The 17060-nt window shown below is 36.2% G+C and overlaps 2 protein-coding genes across 2 annotated transcripts; one reads left to right on the top strand and one right to left on the bottom strand.

Moving 5' to 3' along the window:
- Nucleotides 1-677: 677 nt before the first annotated feature.
- LOC140834929 (large ribosomal subunit protein uL11-like) lies at nt 678-1452 on the bottom strand. Its single transcript, XM_073200133.1, has one exon. The coding sequence runs from the start codon at nt 1358-1360 to the stop codon at nt 860-862; it is 501 nt and encodes a 166-aa protein (XP_073056234.1). The 5' UTR covers nt 1361-1452; the 3' UTR covers nt 678-859.
- A 12634-nt stretch (nt 1453-14086) lies between these two features.
- LOC140808994 (protein S40-4-like) lies at nt 14087-14578 on the top strand. The gene has a single exon (XM_073166426.1). It carries the CDS (start codon nt 14087-14089, stop codon nt 14576-14578), a length of 492 nt encoding a protein of 163 aa, XP_073022527.1.
- Nucleotides 14579-17060: the final 2482 nt, after the last annotated feature.

Below are 17060 nucleotides of genomic sequence, written 5' to 3'. Positions count from 1 at the left end.
TCAACGCCTATGTGAGGAATAAAAAGATTTCACGTCCAAGCATTTAGGGCAGATCCCAAACGATTTGATCAAATTAAGTTCGAGCTCAAGATTGACTAAGCTAACGTAGAATATGCGTACCTTAAAAATGAGCTAGATTTAAGTATCTTTAACTCATGTCCAAGTTCTCATCAAGCCACTCAAAGGACAAACTATGATAGAAAAATTATTGTTATTAAATCACAACTTATCCATAATTTTCTTATCAATTACATACTTCGATATCTAATATCATATGCCGAAAAGAACTTTTTGTTCTTTCATTATCCCACATTAACCTTTGATTGATGCATGGAAAAAAAAACAGATAAAACTAAAATTGTTTGAGAGCTCATAATACTTTTATCAATCTAGTTAGAGCTGAAATTTTATTTTCAAGGGGCACTTGTGTAGGAGTTACTCGAACTACTCCGGCCCTTCACTCCGCTAAATTGCATCCAAAATAGCCTTCAAGATTAATCAATAGAACATACTCAACGAAACATCAAAATCAAACGTAGTTTATCCAACCAGTACCATGTACATTTAACAAATTCAAGATAACCATATATTGTTTTCGTATCGACCATGTGTCATGCAAAATAGGATGCATACAAATTAACAAAAAGAAAACAAGTCCCGCAATCAATTAAGACGCATTTCGAGAAAACATTACCCTTCTTCAAATTGCATTCTTTATCTAAAGGTACTCCAATAGTACATTCCGCACGAAGTTTCCAAATCAAAAGAATTTTTTTTTTCATATCGTAATCAAAACACAATGACAACGAGAAACAATCAATACTGGGAACTAATATGCGTACTTAACCTCATCTCAATCTCAGTCCTGTGGAATTTCCACATCTCCATCGGTGATCTCCTGCTGCAAATCCTTAGGATCCTTTCCGTCGACGGTACACCCAACAGAAACGCAAGTGCCGAGAATCTCCTTGACGGTGCCAGCCAAATCCTTAGCCATGGAGCGGGACCTCATCACCTTCGCGATCTCGATAACGTCGTCCAGCGAGATATTCCCGTTGTGCTTGATGTTTTTCGTCTTCTTCCTGTCACGCTCGGGCTCCTTCAATGCCTTGATGACTAAGGCGGCGGCGGAGGGGACAACAGTCACTTTAGCCTGTCTGTTTTGTACGGTAAGCTTGACGGTAACGCGGAGACCTTTCCAATCCTTGGCCGTCTCCTTCGCAATGTCTTCACCGATTTTCTTCGGAGAGAGCCCAAGGGGACCGATTTTAGGAGCAAGGGAACTAGCCGCGCCGACTTCTCCACCGGTGACGCGGACAAATACGTCGACAACCTGAGACGGATCAAACTTTGGAGGCATTGTTCGACAAAATGGAGCGTAGGTTTTGAGTGGAAGCGGGTGGACGTCGGAGCTACCAAGCTGGTTATATGCTAGGGTTGAGCTGGAGTTTCCTTTCTAAGTAAAATTGGGCTAATTTAAATTAGCCCATTAATGTTTTATTGGTTTGGGTTTTGAAACTATGATCCACTGGATCTCAACTTGGCTGGAATTATTAAATCACCTGAAATCGGTGATGATTCCATCCATCCATCCCTTCATTTTTATTTTTTATTTTGGAACCCGCCAAACCCAAAAGATCAACGTAATAGATTGCAAACAACGCTGACCAAGCAAACCTCACAGGACAAGTCATATCTAACGGACTCAAAGCTGGAAAAACAAAAACAAAGATATATTGAACATCTGACTTCTTGATAGGAGTTCATCATTCTCTGTTATCCAAGCTACCTCTTGCGGGTGATTTCGTCCCTTCATAGTTCTTCATGTAGCTGGTTTCAACCAGGCCAATCAGTCATGCCACTGATGGTAATGTAACAACTGGTTTTAGTCAAGTAGCACTCAAACTACCATATTTTTTTTATTTAAAAGATACATTTTAAGGATATTTCTTTTAAAAAAATAAGGACATTTTTTCTCTTGAAATATAAACCTCAAAATATGGGTGACATTTTGTACTTAAATGGGTAAATTGGGTATGAAACGCAAGATGTTTTCAAATGCACATATTAAAAATAATTAAGGATGTATTTGAGTTGATGGATTTGATTGAAGTAGATATTTGATTTGATTTGGAGATCCATTTAATAGATGTTTTTGAAATCAAGTCACAGTTATTATTGAAATTACGTAAGTTGATATAAAATAAATATAAAATTCACTTCAAATTTGTCTATCAAAACAAATCAAAGAATTCGAAATCAATAAATTCGATCATCTCAGATACAATAATCCAAGTATAACCTAGCTCAGATTCATTTTGTAGGTTGGTGTGTGTGCCCAAAAAAAAAAAGCAAATATTTCATAAACCGCATTTATTCAAATATGTGGAGGCTAAATCAAATGGTTTAAATTTATTCACTAAATAAAAAACATATATTATCACAACAAACGGAATTAGAAGGCATTGAATTTGAGCCTAAACGATGGAAACAAAATGTCAATTCTTTAAAAAAGGTAATAACGCCATTGAAGAAGCTGTCGCAAAGTCGCAACTTGTAAGCCACGACTTCGCTGATTCTTTTCTTTTAAAGCCAATAATTCAAAATTGTCGCTCATTTGGAAGTCGTTCTCCAGAAAAAGATGAATGAGACCTGAATTTGGACAATACCACCAACACCAAGAATTCCAACAATGGTCCCGATCCCAATTTTTCCAACGGCATCTTATGGCAGGAAAATGAAAGCCTGCAAGTAGAGAGAACCATCATCCAATCCACAGTTCAATTAAAGAAAGAAAGGTAAGGATCATTTGACTATATTTTTGCTGATATTCGATTTTGCGATTGGTTGTTTTTAGTCATATTAAATTGTAAAATGTTGATGTGACGTTGAAAATTATTGATTTAGTATTAAAAAAAATTTGATTACGTGTCTAACGTCATGTCAACGCCAAAGTGATATAAGTTTAAAAACCAATAAAAAACACAATTGCATGATTAAAACATGATTTAATGTTAAGTTAGACAAGGAAAAAAAGTAAAGACAATTTAGAAAATTTAAATTGACTTTTTCCCCATATATTATCAGCAAAGTACGACTGAGATGTTTTCATATCTTTAAAATGTGAAATTAAGTTTGAAAATATTGTGAAAAGTTTTGTCTTTAGTATTTACTGTAAAATTAATTTTGCATAAGTGTATTTACTGAAAAATTAACGTAAAAATAATGACCGTCTATTATTATTTGTGTCAGGAACGTAGTTATGATAAATTATATTTTGAGACAGAGCTTTTTTTTTAATGATGATTTCACTTTGTTTTCCTTTGTAATGACTCAGGTTTGAGTCCTCCTACCTTTAGATTAGGATTTCAAAAAATAAAATAAAATTATATTTTTATTTTCGGAAAAGGAGAAAAACGAAAAATAATTGAAAATGGGTCTTGTGAAAGAAACAAAATTTGGTTGCTTAATTCGAGAAGAGCCTTTGAAAATGAGAGGTTATGAAATGGAAAGATTATAATAACGTTTGCCCATTTGGGTTCTTAATTTTCTTTTCCTTTTTATTATATTAAAACAAAAAAAAATTTACGATTCAAACAAATTGAGATTCTTTTTCAACAAAAAGCATATATGTTCAGATGATAACACGTACAAATTACACAAACGGAGAACAAATTTATTTAAAAAAAAATATATAAACTTTTTACAAAAATCTTATCAAAAAAACATATTTTAAATTTTGTTTCCATTCAATGCAAAAACTTATGTGAGACGATTCTCATAGGTCGTATTTTGTGAGATTGATCTCTTATTTGAGTCATTTAATGAAAAAGTATTACTTTTTATGTTAAGAATCTTACTTTTTATTGTGAATATCGGTAGGATCATGGACGGAGCCACCCCAAAGACTGGGGTGGACTCAAGCCCTGGATAAAAAAAAAATCATTAGGAGTAATTATAGTATATATGTAATTTTAGCCCACATTAAATTTTTATCTGGTCTATAAAATAATTATATTTACTAACTTAGCCCACTAAAATTATTTTCAACTCATTTAATCATAAGAGAAATTACTCTATCAACAACTGTACTTTTGTAAGCAAGGATCTCGAGTTGAAAAAAGTTGCGAGGGTGAGGATTTGAAAGGAACTTTTGGTAAGAGATTTGAAAAAGCTTGTGTGGGAGAGAGTCTCGATTGAGTTTGCACGATGTGAAATAATTGTTTTTTGCTACATAATTAGTTTATTACATTTATTATGCAGAAAGATTCAAACTATGGCTTGGTTGATTTTGTAATTATTTTTCAGCTTATGTAGTGATGATGTCATAGAAGATTAGATTTTTGGTATGTAAAGAGCTCGAGATTAACGTCCATATGATGTATATTTTTAGTGGATTTTCAGTTTTTCCGCCTCAACGTGAATTTCGAGCAGAAAATTTCACCCGGGTTAATTATCGAGTCATTCAGCCCTACGTCAAAAAATTTTCTGGCTACATCCCTGGGTAGGATTGACACGTCTCACATATAAAGATTCGTGAGATCGTCTCACAAAAGACATACTCCAATATTTTCTGCTTCGTGCTTTTTTTCATGCAACATTTTGATATATGTATTTGAGTAGGAAAAAAACTATGATTCACAGTGGCTTAGATGAATCAATGTGTATATATTGAATTTATATATTCTCAGCGATTTCCAAAACAAAAAATATAACGTACAGAATAAAGCATTTCTTTTGGTTATATATATGTAATTGTATTATATTATGCAGAGAGAGATCGAGTGGAAGATTGGCTTTTGATACATTTGTTGGATAAATGAATAATGAAGAGGTGTTGAGTTGTAAAGGGAAGTGGGATGTCTCAAATGTGGCTTGTCCCACATTGAGAAAATCACCAAATGAAGTTTCCCTAATAAGCTCCAAGTTAAGACAAGGGTTTGGGCCCCAAGGGGTACCAGAAGTTTTTAGAAGGGGGAAGACGCTAATAGGCTGTGTCTCGGTGAAACACACGCGCGCGCGCGCTCGTCTCGGTGCGGTGCGGTGCGGTGCGGTCTTTGACCAAAGTTAATCTTTTTAGACCAAATTTATTTGGAAATTAGATTTTAGCTCAACAAGAATGCACAACAGTGTGCATCGTGCACGCACTCGGGCAGAACTGGGCGCGCGGTGGCGCCACATCCCGCGCGGATGCGCCATGTCACTGGAATTCGAACATCTGGCCAGAACAGGGCGCGCGGCCGCGCGCACCCTACTGTGCGTATGCTGCACATTTACAGTGTGTCGCGCGCGGCCGCGCGTGCAGCGTGTTGCTGAGAATCATGCGCGACCCTTGGTTTCAAAGCACCTGTTCGTGGCTTCCTTTGAGTCAAACAATGTGTTCTTTGGCTAGAATGGTGGCTCAATGCACCCAGTCTGGAGAGACATGTCTCCTCAACACATCCAATGATCACCTATAAATGATCCATCCCACCATTGTCCAAGGCCGTTGAAGTTTTGCATCTTCTCTTCTCATATTGCTGCACCATTTTCGAAAAATACTTGAGAGCTCTTGCATATAATTGTTTGCTGATTTCGAGATTTGAAGTGCTGCAAATTCTCGACGTGAAGTCGTTGTGGGGACGATTGCCTGCGACGTATAGCACTATATACGGGCAATTTCGTCTTGCGGAGAAAGGATTTTCCTTGCCTCGACTAGATTGTTTTGTTGCTGTTGTTCGTGATTCAAGACCAGATTTTCAGATTCGACGAGAAGATGTGACAACAATCGCAAGACGAATTTTATTATTTACTCTCTTCTCGTTTCTGAAGAATGTCGACTCCTCCTACCGTTCCTGCGCCAATGCCTACCGTCCCTACTGCTCCTGCACACGGCGAGAAGCCTGCAAAGTTTAATGGTGCCGACTTCAAACGTTGGCAACAGAAAATGCTCTTCTACCTCACAACATTAAGTCTATCTCGATTTCTTAAAGAGGATTCCCTGTCATTGATGTGGACGATAATGACTCCCAACGAAGGTCTACTGTGGATGCGTGGAACCACAGTGACTTTCTTTGCCGCAACTACATTCTAAACGGACTAGACGACACGTTTTACAGTGTCTACTGCTCTGTCAAGACCGCCAAGGAACTATGGGACTCCTTGGAAAAGAAATACAAGACAGAAGACGCGGGCATCAAGAAGTTCGTAGTGGGCAAATTTCTGGACTTAAAAATGGTGGACGCCAAATCCGTAATAAGCAAGGTACAACAAATTCAAATTATAATTCATGATTTGTTGGCAGAAGGAATGGAAATCAATGAACTTGAACCATTTCAAGTGACGGCCATCATAGAGAAGTTGCCACCAATGTGGAAAGACTTCAAGAACTACCTTAAGCACAAGCGCAAGGAGTTGAAACTTGAAGATCTGATTGTGCGGCTTCGGATTGAGGAAGACAGTCGTACTTCTGAAGCCAAGTCATACAAGAGAACAATGGAGGCCGAGGCCAAGGCCAACCTGACAGAGTCTAGCACCAGTCACAAGAGAAAGCGCCCTCAAATGAGAAGCGAGGGCAGGCCAAGAAGTTCAAAGGAACTTGCTACAACTGTGGCAAGCCGAATCATATGGCCAAGGACTGTCGTCTTCCAGTGAAAGACAACAGAAATCAGAATCCAAGGCAAGCCAATGTCATCGAAGATAGGAATGTACCAATAGACCTATCACGACTTGATCTATCCGCAGTTGTGTTTGAAACCAACTTGGATGGATAATCCAAGGGAATGGTGGGTAGATACCGGATCCACTAGCCACATATGTGCTGAAAAAGAAATGTTCTCATCCTACACTACTGTAAGTGATAGGAAATTGTTTATGGGAAACTCCACGACGTCTGAAGTCGTAGGAATTGGCAAAGTGGTGTTGAAGATGACTTCCGGAAAAGAGATGACATTGTTGAATGTGCTGCATGTGCCAGACATTCGAAAGAACTTGGTTTCTGGATCGTTGTTGAGTAAGGCGGGTTTTAAACTTGTGTTTGAGTCGGACAAGTTTGTCCTTACTAAGGCTGGTGTATTTGTAGGAAAAGGGTACCAAGATAATGGTATTTTTAAACTCAATGTAATGAATGTTTACCGCCATGAGGCGAAGAATAAAGTGAATGATTCTGTTTACTTGTTTGGATGTTCTAATTTATGGCATGAAAGATTAGGATATGTTAACTTCAACACATTAAAAGACTTGCAAATTTAAATGTAATACCTGCATTTAAAAGAAATCTACAAGAAAAGTGTGAGATTTGTGTTGAAGCAAAGATGGCCAAAGCTCCATTCCATTCTGTGACAAGAAGTACTAATCCACTTGATTTAATTCACACTGACGTATGTGATTTAAAGTTTGTGCAAACTCGAGGTGGGAATAAGTACTTCATAACATTCATTGATGATTGCACAAGGTTCTGTTACGTCTACTTATTGAAAAGTAAAGATGAAGCTATAGAAGCTTTCAAAAACTATAAGAATGAGGTTGAGAATCAATTGAGTTCAAAGATCAAAATGATTCGAAGTGATAGAGGTGGAGAGTATGTCGCTCCATTTGAAGAATTGTGCACTAACTTTGGCATAATTCATCAAACAACAGCACCATACTCACCTCAATCAAATGGAGTTGCAGAACGTAAAAATCGTACTCTTAAGGAGATGATGAATGCGTTGTTGATAAATTCGGGCTTACCTCAAAACTTGTGGGGGGAAGCAATATTATATGTAAACCACATTCTTAATAAAATACCACACAAAGGGAAAGATGAAACTCCATATGAGTTATGGAAGGGTCACAAACCATCTTATAAATACCTAAAAGTGTGGGTGTGTTTGGCTAAAGTAGAGATACCAAAGCCAAAACAAGTTAAAATTGGACCCAAAACCGTTGACTGCAGTTTTATTGGATATGCCTATAATAGTAGTGCATATAGGTTTTTGGTGCATAAGTCAACGATTCCTGATATTAGTGAAGGAACAATTATGGAATCAAGGAATGCAATATTCTTTGAAAACAACTTTCCTTGTAAGGAAAGAAAAGAAGGTTCATCTAAACGGTCTTATGAATCTACTGTTGATTCTAAAGAAGTCAATGAAGAACCAAGACGTGGAAAGAGAGCAAGAATTGAAAAGTCCTTTGGTCCTGACTTTATGACTTACATGTTAGATGATGAACCAAGAACTATTCAAGAAGCTCTATCCAATGCCGAAGCTCCTTTTTGGAAAGAAGCTATAAATGATGAAATAGAATCCATCATGCATAATCATACGTGGGAGTTGACCGATCTCCCTCCGGGTTGTAAGCCTTTAGGATGCAAATGGATCCTTAAAAGGAAATACAAAGAAGATGGATCTATAGACAAGTATAAAGCCTGTTTGGTGGCTAAAGGGTTCAAACAAAAAGAAGGATATGACTTCTTTGATACATACTCTCCAGTCACTAGGATTACATCCATTCGTGTTCTCATAGCTATTGCTGCATTGCATAACCTAGAGATTCACCAAATGGATGTAAGACAGCCTTCTTGAATGGAGAATTGGAAGAGGAAATATACATGGAACAACCCGAGGGGTTTGTCGTTCTCGGACAGGAAAAGAAGGTGTGTAAACTTGTGAAGTCACTATACGGACTCAAACAAGCACCTAAGCAATGTCATGAAAAGTTTGACACTACAATGAAGTCAAATGGTTTCAAAATCAACGAATGTGATAAATGCGTTTATATTAAAGGTAATGCTAGTGCTTATGTCATTGTATGCCTTTATGTAGACGACATGTTGATTATGGGAAGTAATCATGAGTTGATTATAAATGCCAAGGACATGTTGAAAAGGTCCTTTGATATGAAAGACTTGGGGTTGTGTGATATCATATTAGGGATTAAAATCTCTAGAATACCTGAAGGAATAGTTTTATCACAAACTCACTATGTTGAAAAGGTGCTTGAAAGATTCAGTACCTTAGACTGTCGTCCTGCTAGAACACCTATAGATTTAGGTGTTCATTTAGCAAAGAATAGAGGAGAACCCATCTCACAACTAGAATATGCAAGGATAATTGGTAGTCTAATGTACTTGACTAACTGTACTCGTCCAGATCTTGCATACTCAGTGAATAAGTTAAGTAGGTTCACAAGTAATCCAAGTAAGGATCATTGGAAAGCCTTAACGAGAGTGCTTGGATATTTGAAATATACGTTGAAATATGGTTTGATATATTCAAAATACCCTGCAGTTCTAGAAGGATATTGTGATGCCAATTGGATATCTGACACAAAAGACTCCAAGTCCACTAGTGGATATGTATTCACAATAGGTAGAGGAGCGGTGTCATGGAAATCGTCTAAGCAAACATGAATAGCTCGATCGACTATGGAATCCGAGTTCATAGCATTAGACAAAGCTGGGGAAGAAGCCGAATGGCTAAGAAACTTCCTAGAGGATATTCCTTGTTGGAATAAGTCAGTGCCTTCCATTAACTTTCATTGCGATAGTCGATCGGCAATAAGAAGAGCACAAAGCAGCATGTACAATGGTAAGTCTCGTCACATTCGACGGAGACATAATACCATAAGACAATTGATCTCAAATGGGGTTATTTCTGTTGAATATGTGAAATCAAAGGAAAACCTAGCGGATCCGTTTACTAAAGAATAAATAGAGATCAAATGTACAAATTGTTGAGAGGAATGGGCTTAAAACCCACAAAATAAAATATCTATAGCGGTAACCCAACCTTGTGAAGTGGAGATCCCATGACCTTGGTTCAATGGGACAACTAAGTTATAAATATTAGTTTGAGTACTTGGAATAAATAAAGGCTCATTCCTACGAAATCCAAGTAGAAAAGACCTGCAACATGTGGTGAGGTTAAGTTTCTTTTAATGATTCCTATACCTATGAGGTAGAGTATGGCAGGATACTCTACATAGGAGATCACCTATATAAGTGAGAAGTAATGGCCGCTTCAATGGAAAACACTTATGAATCTAAGATATGGTCCAGGGCCGAAACGGACACAACGTGAGAACAAGAATATGTTAGAGTTATTATTGTGTAAATACTATTAACTTGGTTTACATAAACGGTTGACTAGTTCAAGACATCGTGTCACTACTCAACTAGTAAATCCTATAGTATGTTACTAAGGAAGGTTCAAAGTCAAAAACTACCTATCCCAATGCAATAACAATTCATAAGAGCTTTCAAGTAAATCTGCATTCATGCATTAAGTTCATTTATGAGGGGGATTGTTGGATAAATGAATAATGAAGAGGTGTTGAGTTGTAAAGGGAAGTGTGATGTCTCAAATGTGGCTTGTCCCACATTGAGAAAATCACCAAATGAAGTTTCCCTAATAAGCTCCAAGTTGAGACAAGGGTTTGGGCCCCAAGGGGTACCAGAAGTTTTTAGAAGGGGGAAGACGCTAATAGGATGTGTCTCGGTGAAACACACGCACACGCACGCGCTCGTCTCGTCTCGGGTCGGTGCGGTGCGGTCTTTGACCAAAGTTAATCTTTTTAGACCAAATTTATTTGGAAATTAGATTTTAGCTCAACAAGAATGCACAACAGTGTGCATCGTGCACGCACTCGGGCAAAACTGGGCGCGCGGTGGCGCCACATCCCGCGCGGATGCGCGCATGTCACTGGAATTCGAGCATCTGGCCAGAACTGGGCGCGCGGCCGCGCAGCTGCGTGCGCCCTACTGTGCGTATGCTGCACATTTACAATGTGTCGCGCGCGGCCGCGGGTGTTGTCGTGCGGCTGCGCGCGCAGCGTGTTTCTGAGAATCATGCGCGACCCTTGGTTTCAAAGCACTTGTTCGTGGCTTCCTTTGAGTCAAACAATGTGTTCTTTGGCTAGAATGGTGGCTCCTCAATGCACCCAGTCTGGAGAGACATGTCTTCTTAACACATCCAATGATCACCTATAAATGATCCATCCCACCATTGTCCAAGGCTGCTGAAGTTTTGCATATTCTCTTCTCATATTGCTGCACCATTTTCGAAAAATACTTGAGAGCTCTTGCATATAATTGTTGCTGATTTCGAGATTTGAAGTGCTGCAAATTCTCGACGTGAAGTCGTTGTATCTTGGGGACGATTGCCTGCGACGTATAGCACTATATACGAGCAATTTCGTCTTGCGGAGAAAGGATTTTCCTTGCCTCGACTAGATTGTTTTGTTGCTGTTGTTCGTGATTCAAGACCAGATTTTCAGATTCGACGAGAAGAGGTGACAACAACATTAACTTTACCTTTTCTTCCAATCCGTATACAAAAAGAGGAATCACCTTCCCTATGGAGCATTTTAAAAGGTAATAATAGGACCATGATTGATACAAAGAATTACATAATTTAGATTAACATTCAAATAATATATTTAAGAATGTACAGTTAGCATATTATTATGTTAAGATAGCCACTATCATTAGCTAAATATATGAGAATACGTTCTTTCTCCTCCTTAAAAGGCTCGAAGCATTAACGTTGAAATTTTATGTGACAAACTGATCCGATCATGTATTAGTAAGGAGAATTAAACTTATGATTATTTATCAAACATTCACATATTTTACCAACTCGAAAACCTAAGACAACGTGCGACGAAATAATTTCACACACAAAATTTTACGTAAATAAATCAAGATACAAAATAAATATGCGAGAGTGACAGATCTCAAGGCATAAGATGTGTGAGAAAAATAATTAGATATTTTATGAGATAAATTTACAATCTATTTCGATATTTTGTATAAAAATATTTCATACAGATTATAAAATTCATCTTATAATTAAAAATGTGTAATACAAAAAAAATTACGCAATTATTAATTTCCTCAAACTTTGTATTTGGTGCACACATAATTGGGCAGAAACGGACAAAAGAGAAGATGAGATGATAAGCTGACACGTGACTGACCATTTGTCACCATTGATGGGTACAGAGAGCAGATGGCTTGTACTGCGCCTTCATCATGATGCCCCCGCATTTCTAATCTTATTTCCATCACCATTTCAATATATATTTTCCAGGACCAAATTTTATGTTATATATATACGAATTTGTTACTCTTCGCATCATGTGTATACGGTAATATGAGCACCGTTTACATAGCGATGTATGATTGATTAGTTTTTTTTTATAAAAAACAAAACAAAAAATTTTGTGTGGTCGTGGGCGTGTCACGTAGGCAGACGCACATAAATGTGCAGAAAAAGAGTGTAAGGGTATCATTACTTATATATATATATATAATATATATATATAGGGGGTGATTTTTTTAAACGATTTTGCATATTTTTATTTAAGAATGAGTTAATTTTTTCTATATTTATAATAAAAAAATATTATTATTTCATAAATGATCTAAATACATAATTCATCTCACAAAATTAACTCATTGAACCATTTTATAAATTGCGTGTGTATATATCATAACAACCCCAATTAAGGAGTAATCTTCATATTTAGGACAAAGGAATACTTAAAATTTATTTTTCGTAAAATATAATTTTTGTATCCATCGATACATCAATTTATATCATACCAATGTGTACATACGAAATATACGCAGACATGGGTCCCAGTTCACGTGCGATCACGCATCCTACAAGCGCTGCGCCACGTGGCTTATTCCAGGGACAGGCGTACACGTGTTGGAATTTCTTGGAAGCCTCAACTTTGAGAGCGGAACCAGGTGAAGGGCGTCTCCCCTAAGCGACAAATTTGGAGGTCTCTCTTTAAAGATACAGGGGTATGATTTTACCGCTGTGCCCCCAAGGGTTTCTGATTTTGGACGCACTCGAATTTAACAACGGGGACACGTGTATTGGAGTGGTGGCGAGTGAGATATTCTAATGCAGGGTAAATGCGGACATTTATTGTTACCTGAACAACTACAGTTGAGCCGATTTTAGTACCTGGAGGATGATCTTTCAAATAATTTCTTTAAAATTTACTAAATAATAATTTGTGTTAGATGGTCACACATGTCATTTTTTATGAGCCGAATCTATTATTTGAGTCATTAATGAAAAAATATTAATTTCTATGCTAAGAGTATTATTTTTTATTGTGAATATCGGTAGAATTGACCCGTCTCACAGATAAAGATTTATGAGACTGTTTCACAATAGATTTACTCAATTTCTTAATATTTTGTTTTTTGGAAAAAAAAAATTCGTCTTTATTCATTTGAAATTTCTTAATATCGTCGTTTTTGGGTGGACAAAATTTTCCCCCCAAAAAATACAATATTAAGAAATTTTTAAAAATTATTTCTAGTCCGATTTGATTCGGTTCAATCTGAACCCAATTTAATCGGTTTCGGATTGAATTGACTCCAACGTGAATTTTGGATACCATTTTAGAAAGAAGCTGAAAATCCACAATTCTTCCTAATGCATTCTTAGCATGAAAATGAATAATCTGTGAGACGGGTCAATCCTAACCATATTTACAATAAAAAGTAGTACTCTTAACATAAAAAATAATACATTTTCATGGATGACCAAATAAGAGACCCGTCTCACAAATATGACCCGTGAAACCGTCTCAAGTTTTTACCGACTAATTATACTATCAACTACGGTAAACTAATAAGAGGCATAGTCAGTAAAATATTGTATGAGAATATCATATACTAATCAAAATTATTTAATTAATATATTCTAAATTTATTAATTAAATTATTATAATTATATTGTAATCTCAATTTAAGGTCCATCCAATAATATTCTTAATCGTCACCCACGTTGTGAAGTGATGAAATCCTTTTTCTTCAAAAACAAAATGAAAATATTTTCTCTCGTAAATTCTCTATCCTAAATTAATAATAATTAATAAATGACGTGGCCATCTTGAAAGCTTTTCGGGGGTAAATTTGTAACTTCGAAGTGTCTCGCAGTTGCAGTTGTAAATGCAAAATACAGTTTTAGAGAGAGAATAAAGCTTATCCATTTCAAAAGCCCTTTATAAAAGCAGAACAAAGCCCACCTTTCTCAGCACGCCCTTCTTCTCCATACATATCTCCCACCTCCGTACAATTTCTTTTCTTCGGTCTCACATGTCGGCACCGAAAACCTGCCTCCCAAGAGCCAGTAACTACAGATTCCTACCCGCAGATCACGCACACGCCAACGATTCGATGATCTTCGAGCTCGACGAGTCCGACGTCTGGAACACGGCGACTCTCTCGGCTTCTCCGGAGTACCTTAAGAAGAGTACCAGAGTTTCCAGCAGGAATCCCACGGTTGCGGGGACGAGGAGTGTAGCTGGATCACCGGCGTCGCTTCCGGTGAACGTCCCGGACTGGTCGAAGATACTCAAGGATGAGTATAGGGAGAATCGAAGCAAAGACTGTGGCGATGATTACGAGGGGAACGACGCCGGGGAGATGGAGGATTGGGTTCCGCCGCACGAGTTTTTGGCAAGGCAAATGGCGAGGACTAGGATCGGGTCGTTCTCTGTGCACGAAGGAATTGGGAGGACTCTGAAAGGTAGAGAACTCCGCAGGGTTAGAAATGCGATTTGGCAGAAAACAGGGTTCCAGGATTGATTATTGATGGAGGTTACTAATTACCATCACTTTGTTGGAAAAAAAATTAATGCAATTCTAACATTTTGGTGAAGAAATCTGTATTATTTAATTAAAAATCCGAAATCTATAAATTTTGTCGAAATGGATAAATTAGTTAGTTGAATATCAATGCAGTTTCTTTTTAATATTGATATATTCTTCAAAGTGTTCCGAAGGCATAATAATATTCTGGAAATATTTGAAATCCATCCTTTCAGCAGTATATTGGGGACATAGGCTCTTCTATATTTTCTTATTTAGGCCAAATGAATTAATTTGGAATATTTGAAATCGATCATTTTAATTCTATATCGGGTTGGGGGACTCAAAGGCTTTCTTTTAAGTAATTGGGACAAGAAAAGCATAAATCCACTTCTGAATCCAGTTTAGAGATGGCAGTTTTGTCCATAGGTTTGGGGCCTGTGGGGAAAACCGAAAATGGGACAGAGATGTTTGATTTTTTCGGGTTTGGGTTCGGATTCGGAAATTTAATTTTTTTTTAAATCTTCATAATTCTAGATGGATATAAGATTATTATTTATATCTCGAAATCTCCGAACTCGTCCTGAAAATAAAATTAATAATAAAATAATAGTATTATTAATATTAATAATATAATAATATTATTATTTTTTTAAAATATTAATAATCTTATTATTATTGATATTGATATTAATATTATCTCTAATAATAATAGATAATAATAAGTTTTAGTTTGAAAAAATTTCGAAATTCGTCATCTTTTGTTATATTAATATGTTTGAAACGGGATGGAGGCAGGAATGAGAAGTTGATCTTCGAAATTTTGGGTTTGGGGATTCTCCGAATCCGAAAAAACGGGAATTGGGACGGGTATGAGAGTGAAGATGAAATTCGAAGATGGGAATGAGGATGGCAAACCCGCCTCTGTCCCGGCCTATTACCATCCCTAATCCAGTTTGCTTTCTAGGCTATATGGGTTAATCCTTGTTTGTTATGATCGCGGATAAATTTTGTATTTTGAAGCAGAGTTTTCTTCCCACAATCTCCGGTTGATAAATGTGTGTACGCATATATCACACATGTTTTGAATGACCAATTTTATTCACACCCAAAAGAGAACGTTTTACAACATAATTTAAAGCTAGTCGTATTTGAATTAATAAATTTCAAATATTCAGTAAATTTTTGTTATTTCAGAGAATTAATATCATGAATTTAAATCTATTTTTCTATCTTCTAAAAGAGACTTCGTTCTTTATAAAAGAGCGATGCAAGATAAATTTGAAATATATAAATTTTGATTAATTTTTATATTAAATTTTAAATAATATTTTATTTTCATATATGAATAATATAAAATATATTGAATTTTTAATAACGTCATTATTGAGTGTATTCGAAAAAGTATATATAAAATGTAAGTTCTGCATAGCAAAAATTTTAGAATGTGTCTCATGTGAGACCGTCTCATGGATCTTAATATGTGAGACGGGTCAATTTTACTCATATTCACAATAAAAAGTAATACTCTTAGCATAAAAAGTAATACTTTTTCATGGACGACCCAAATAAGATATCCGTCTCACAAATACGACCCGTGAGACCGTCTCACACAAGTTTTTGCCAAAATTTTACTCCACAAGAATCACGAATTTGATTGCATTAGATTCATATGATTTTTTTAACAATGAAACTCGGTAAAATGTTAGTAATTTGAAAATCATATTAGTTAGATGAATCACAATGAACAAACTATGTGCGATGTAATTTTTCAATAAAATTTTAGTTGAAAGAATCGAAATTCTGATAATTGAACTCACTATATCGAGGCAAGCACAAATCAAGGGCAGATTCAATGATTTTTCATTTATTTTTTAAACACTTGGTAATTTGATTGTATAGATTCGCATAAAATGATGAGCCATTGTTTGATTCAAATTTTAGAAAACAATACAAATATAAATCATTGTCATTATACTATATATATACATACGATTCCATCTTACATCATGTATTCATCGTTTTCCAATCCCATAATTATATTGTATCTGCATATTGCGTCCCAAAGTTGTCTTTAACGACATCAAATTTTAAAACATCGTGAACCCACCGGACACCAATTATCCACACACATAATTTAAACTTTTAGTTTCTTTTCTTTCTTATTTATTTATTTATTTTTCAAATTAAGACTTTTCTTATAATGTTACGTACAGAAGTCGTTCATTCTGTTTTAAATGATCTAAAATTATTTTTGGCTACAATCTTGGTCCAAAATATGCCATCTTCAAGAAAACAGAAACCCGGAATAAACCTTAAATCAAAGAATATAAAGATGGCAAAGCACTTTGATGAAAGTGTAGGATTGGGGTTGATATGTTCTTTATCACTTTCAGTGGGGGGCTTGTGTAAAGGGAACGTTCAGTAGAAATTTCAATGAAGAATAAATTCTTGATCCTTTGCTAATATGGTTCATTTT

This window comes from Primulina eburnea, chromosome 1 (genome assembly GCF_022965805.1).
Source record: "Primulina eburnea isolate SZY01 chromosome 1, ASM2296580v1, whole genome shotgun sequence".
Classification (NCBI taxonomy): Eukaryota; Viridiplantae; Streptophyta; class Magnoliopsida; order Lamiales; family Gesneriaceae; genus Primulina; species Primulina eburnea.
Note: the sequence above shows the minus strand (reverse complement) of the source record. Positions and strands in the feature narration are given on the sequence as shown.

Coding starts and splice junctions, on each gene's coding strand:
- LOC140834929 (XM_073200133.1), bottom strand. CDS start 1,360: ATGCCTCCAAAGTTTGATCCGTCTCAGGTTGTCGACGTATTTGTCCGC.
- LOC140808994 (XM_073166426.1), top strand. CDS start 14,087: ATGTCGGCACCGAAAACCTGCCTCCCAAGAGCCAGTAACTACAGATTC.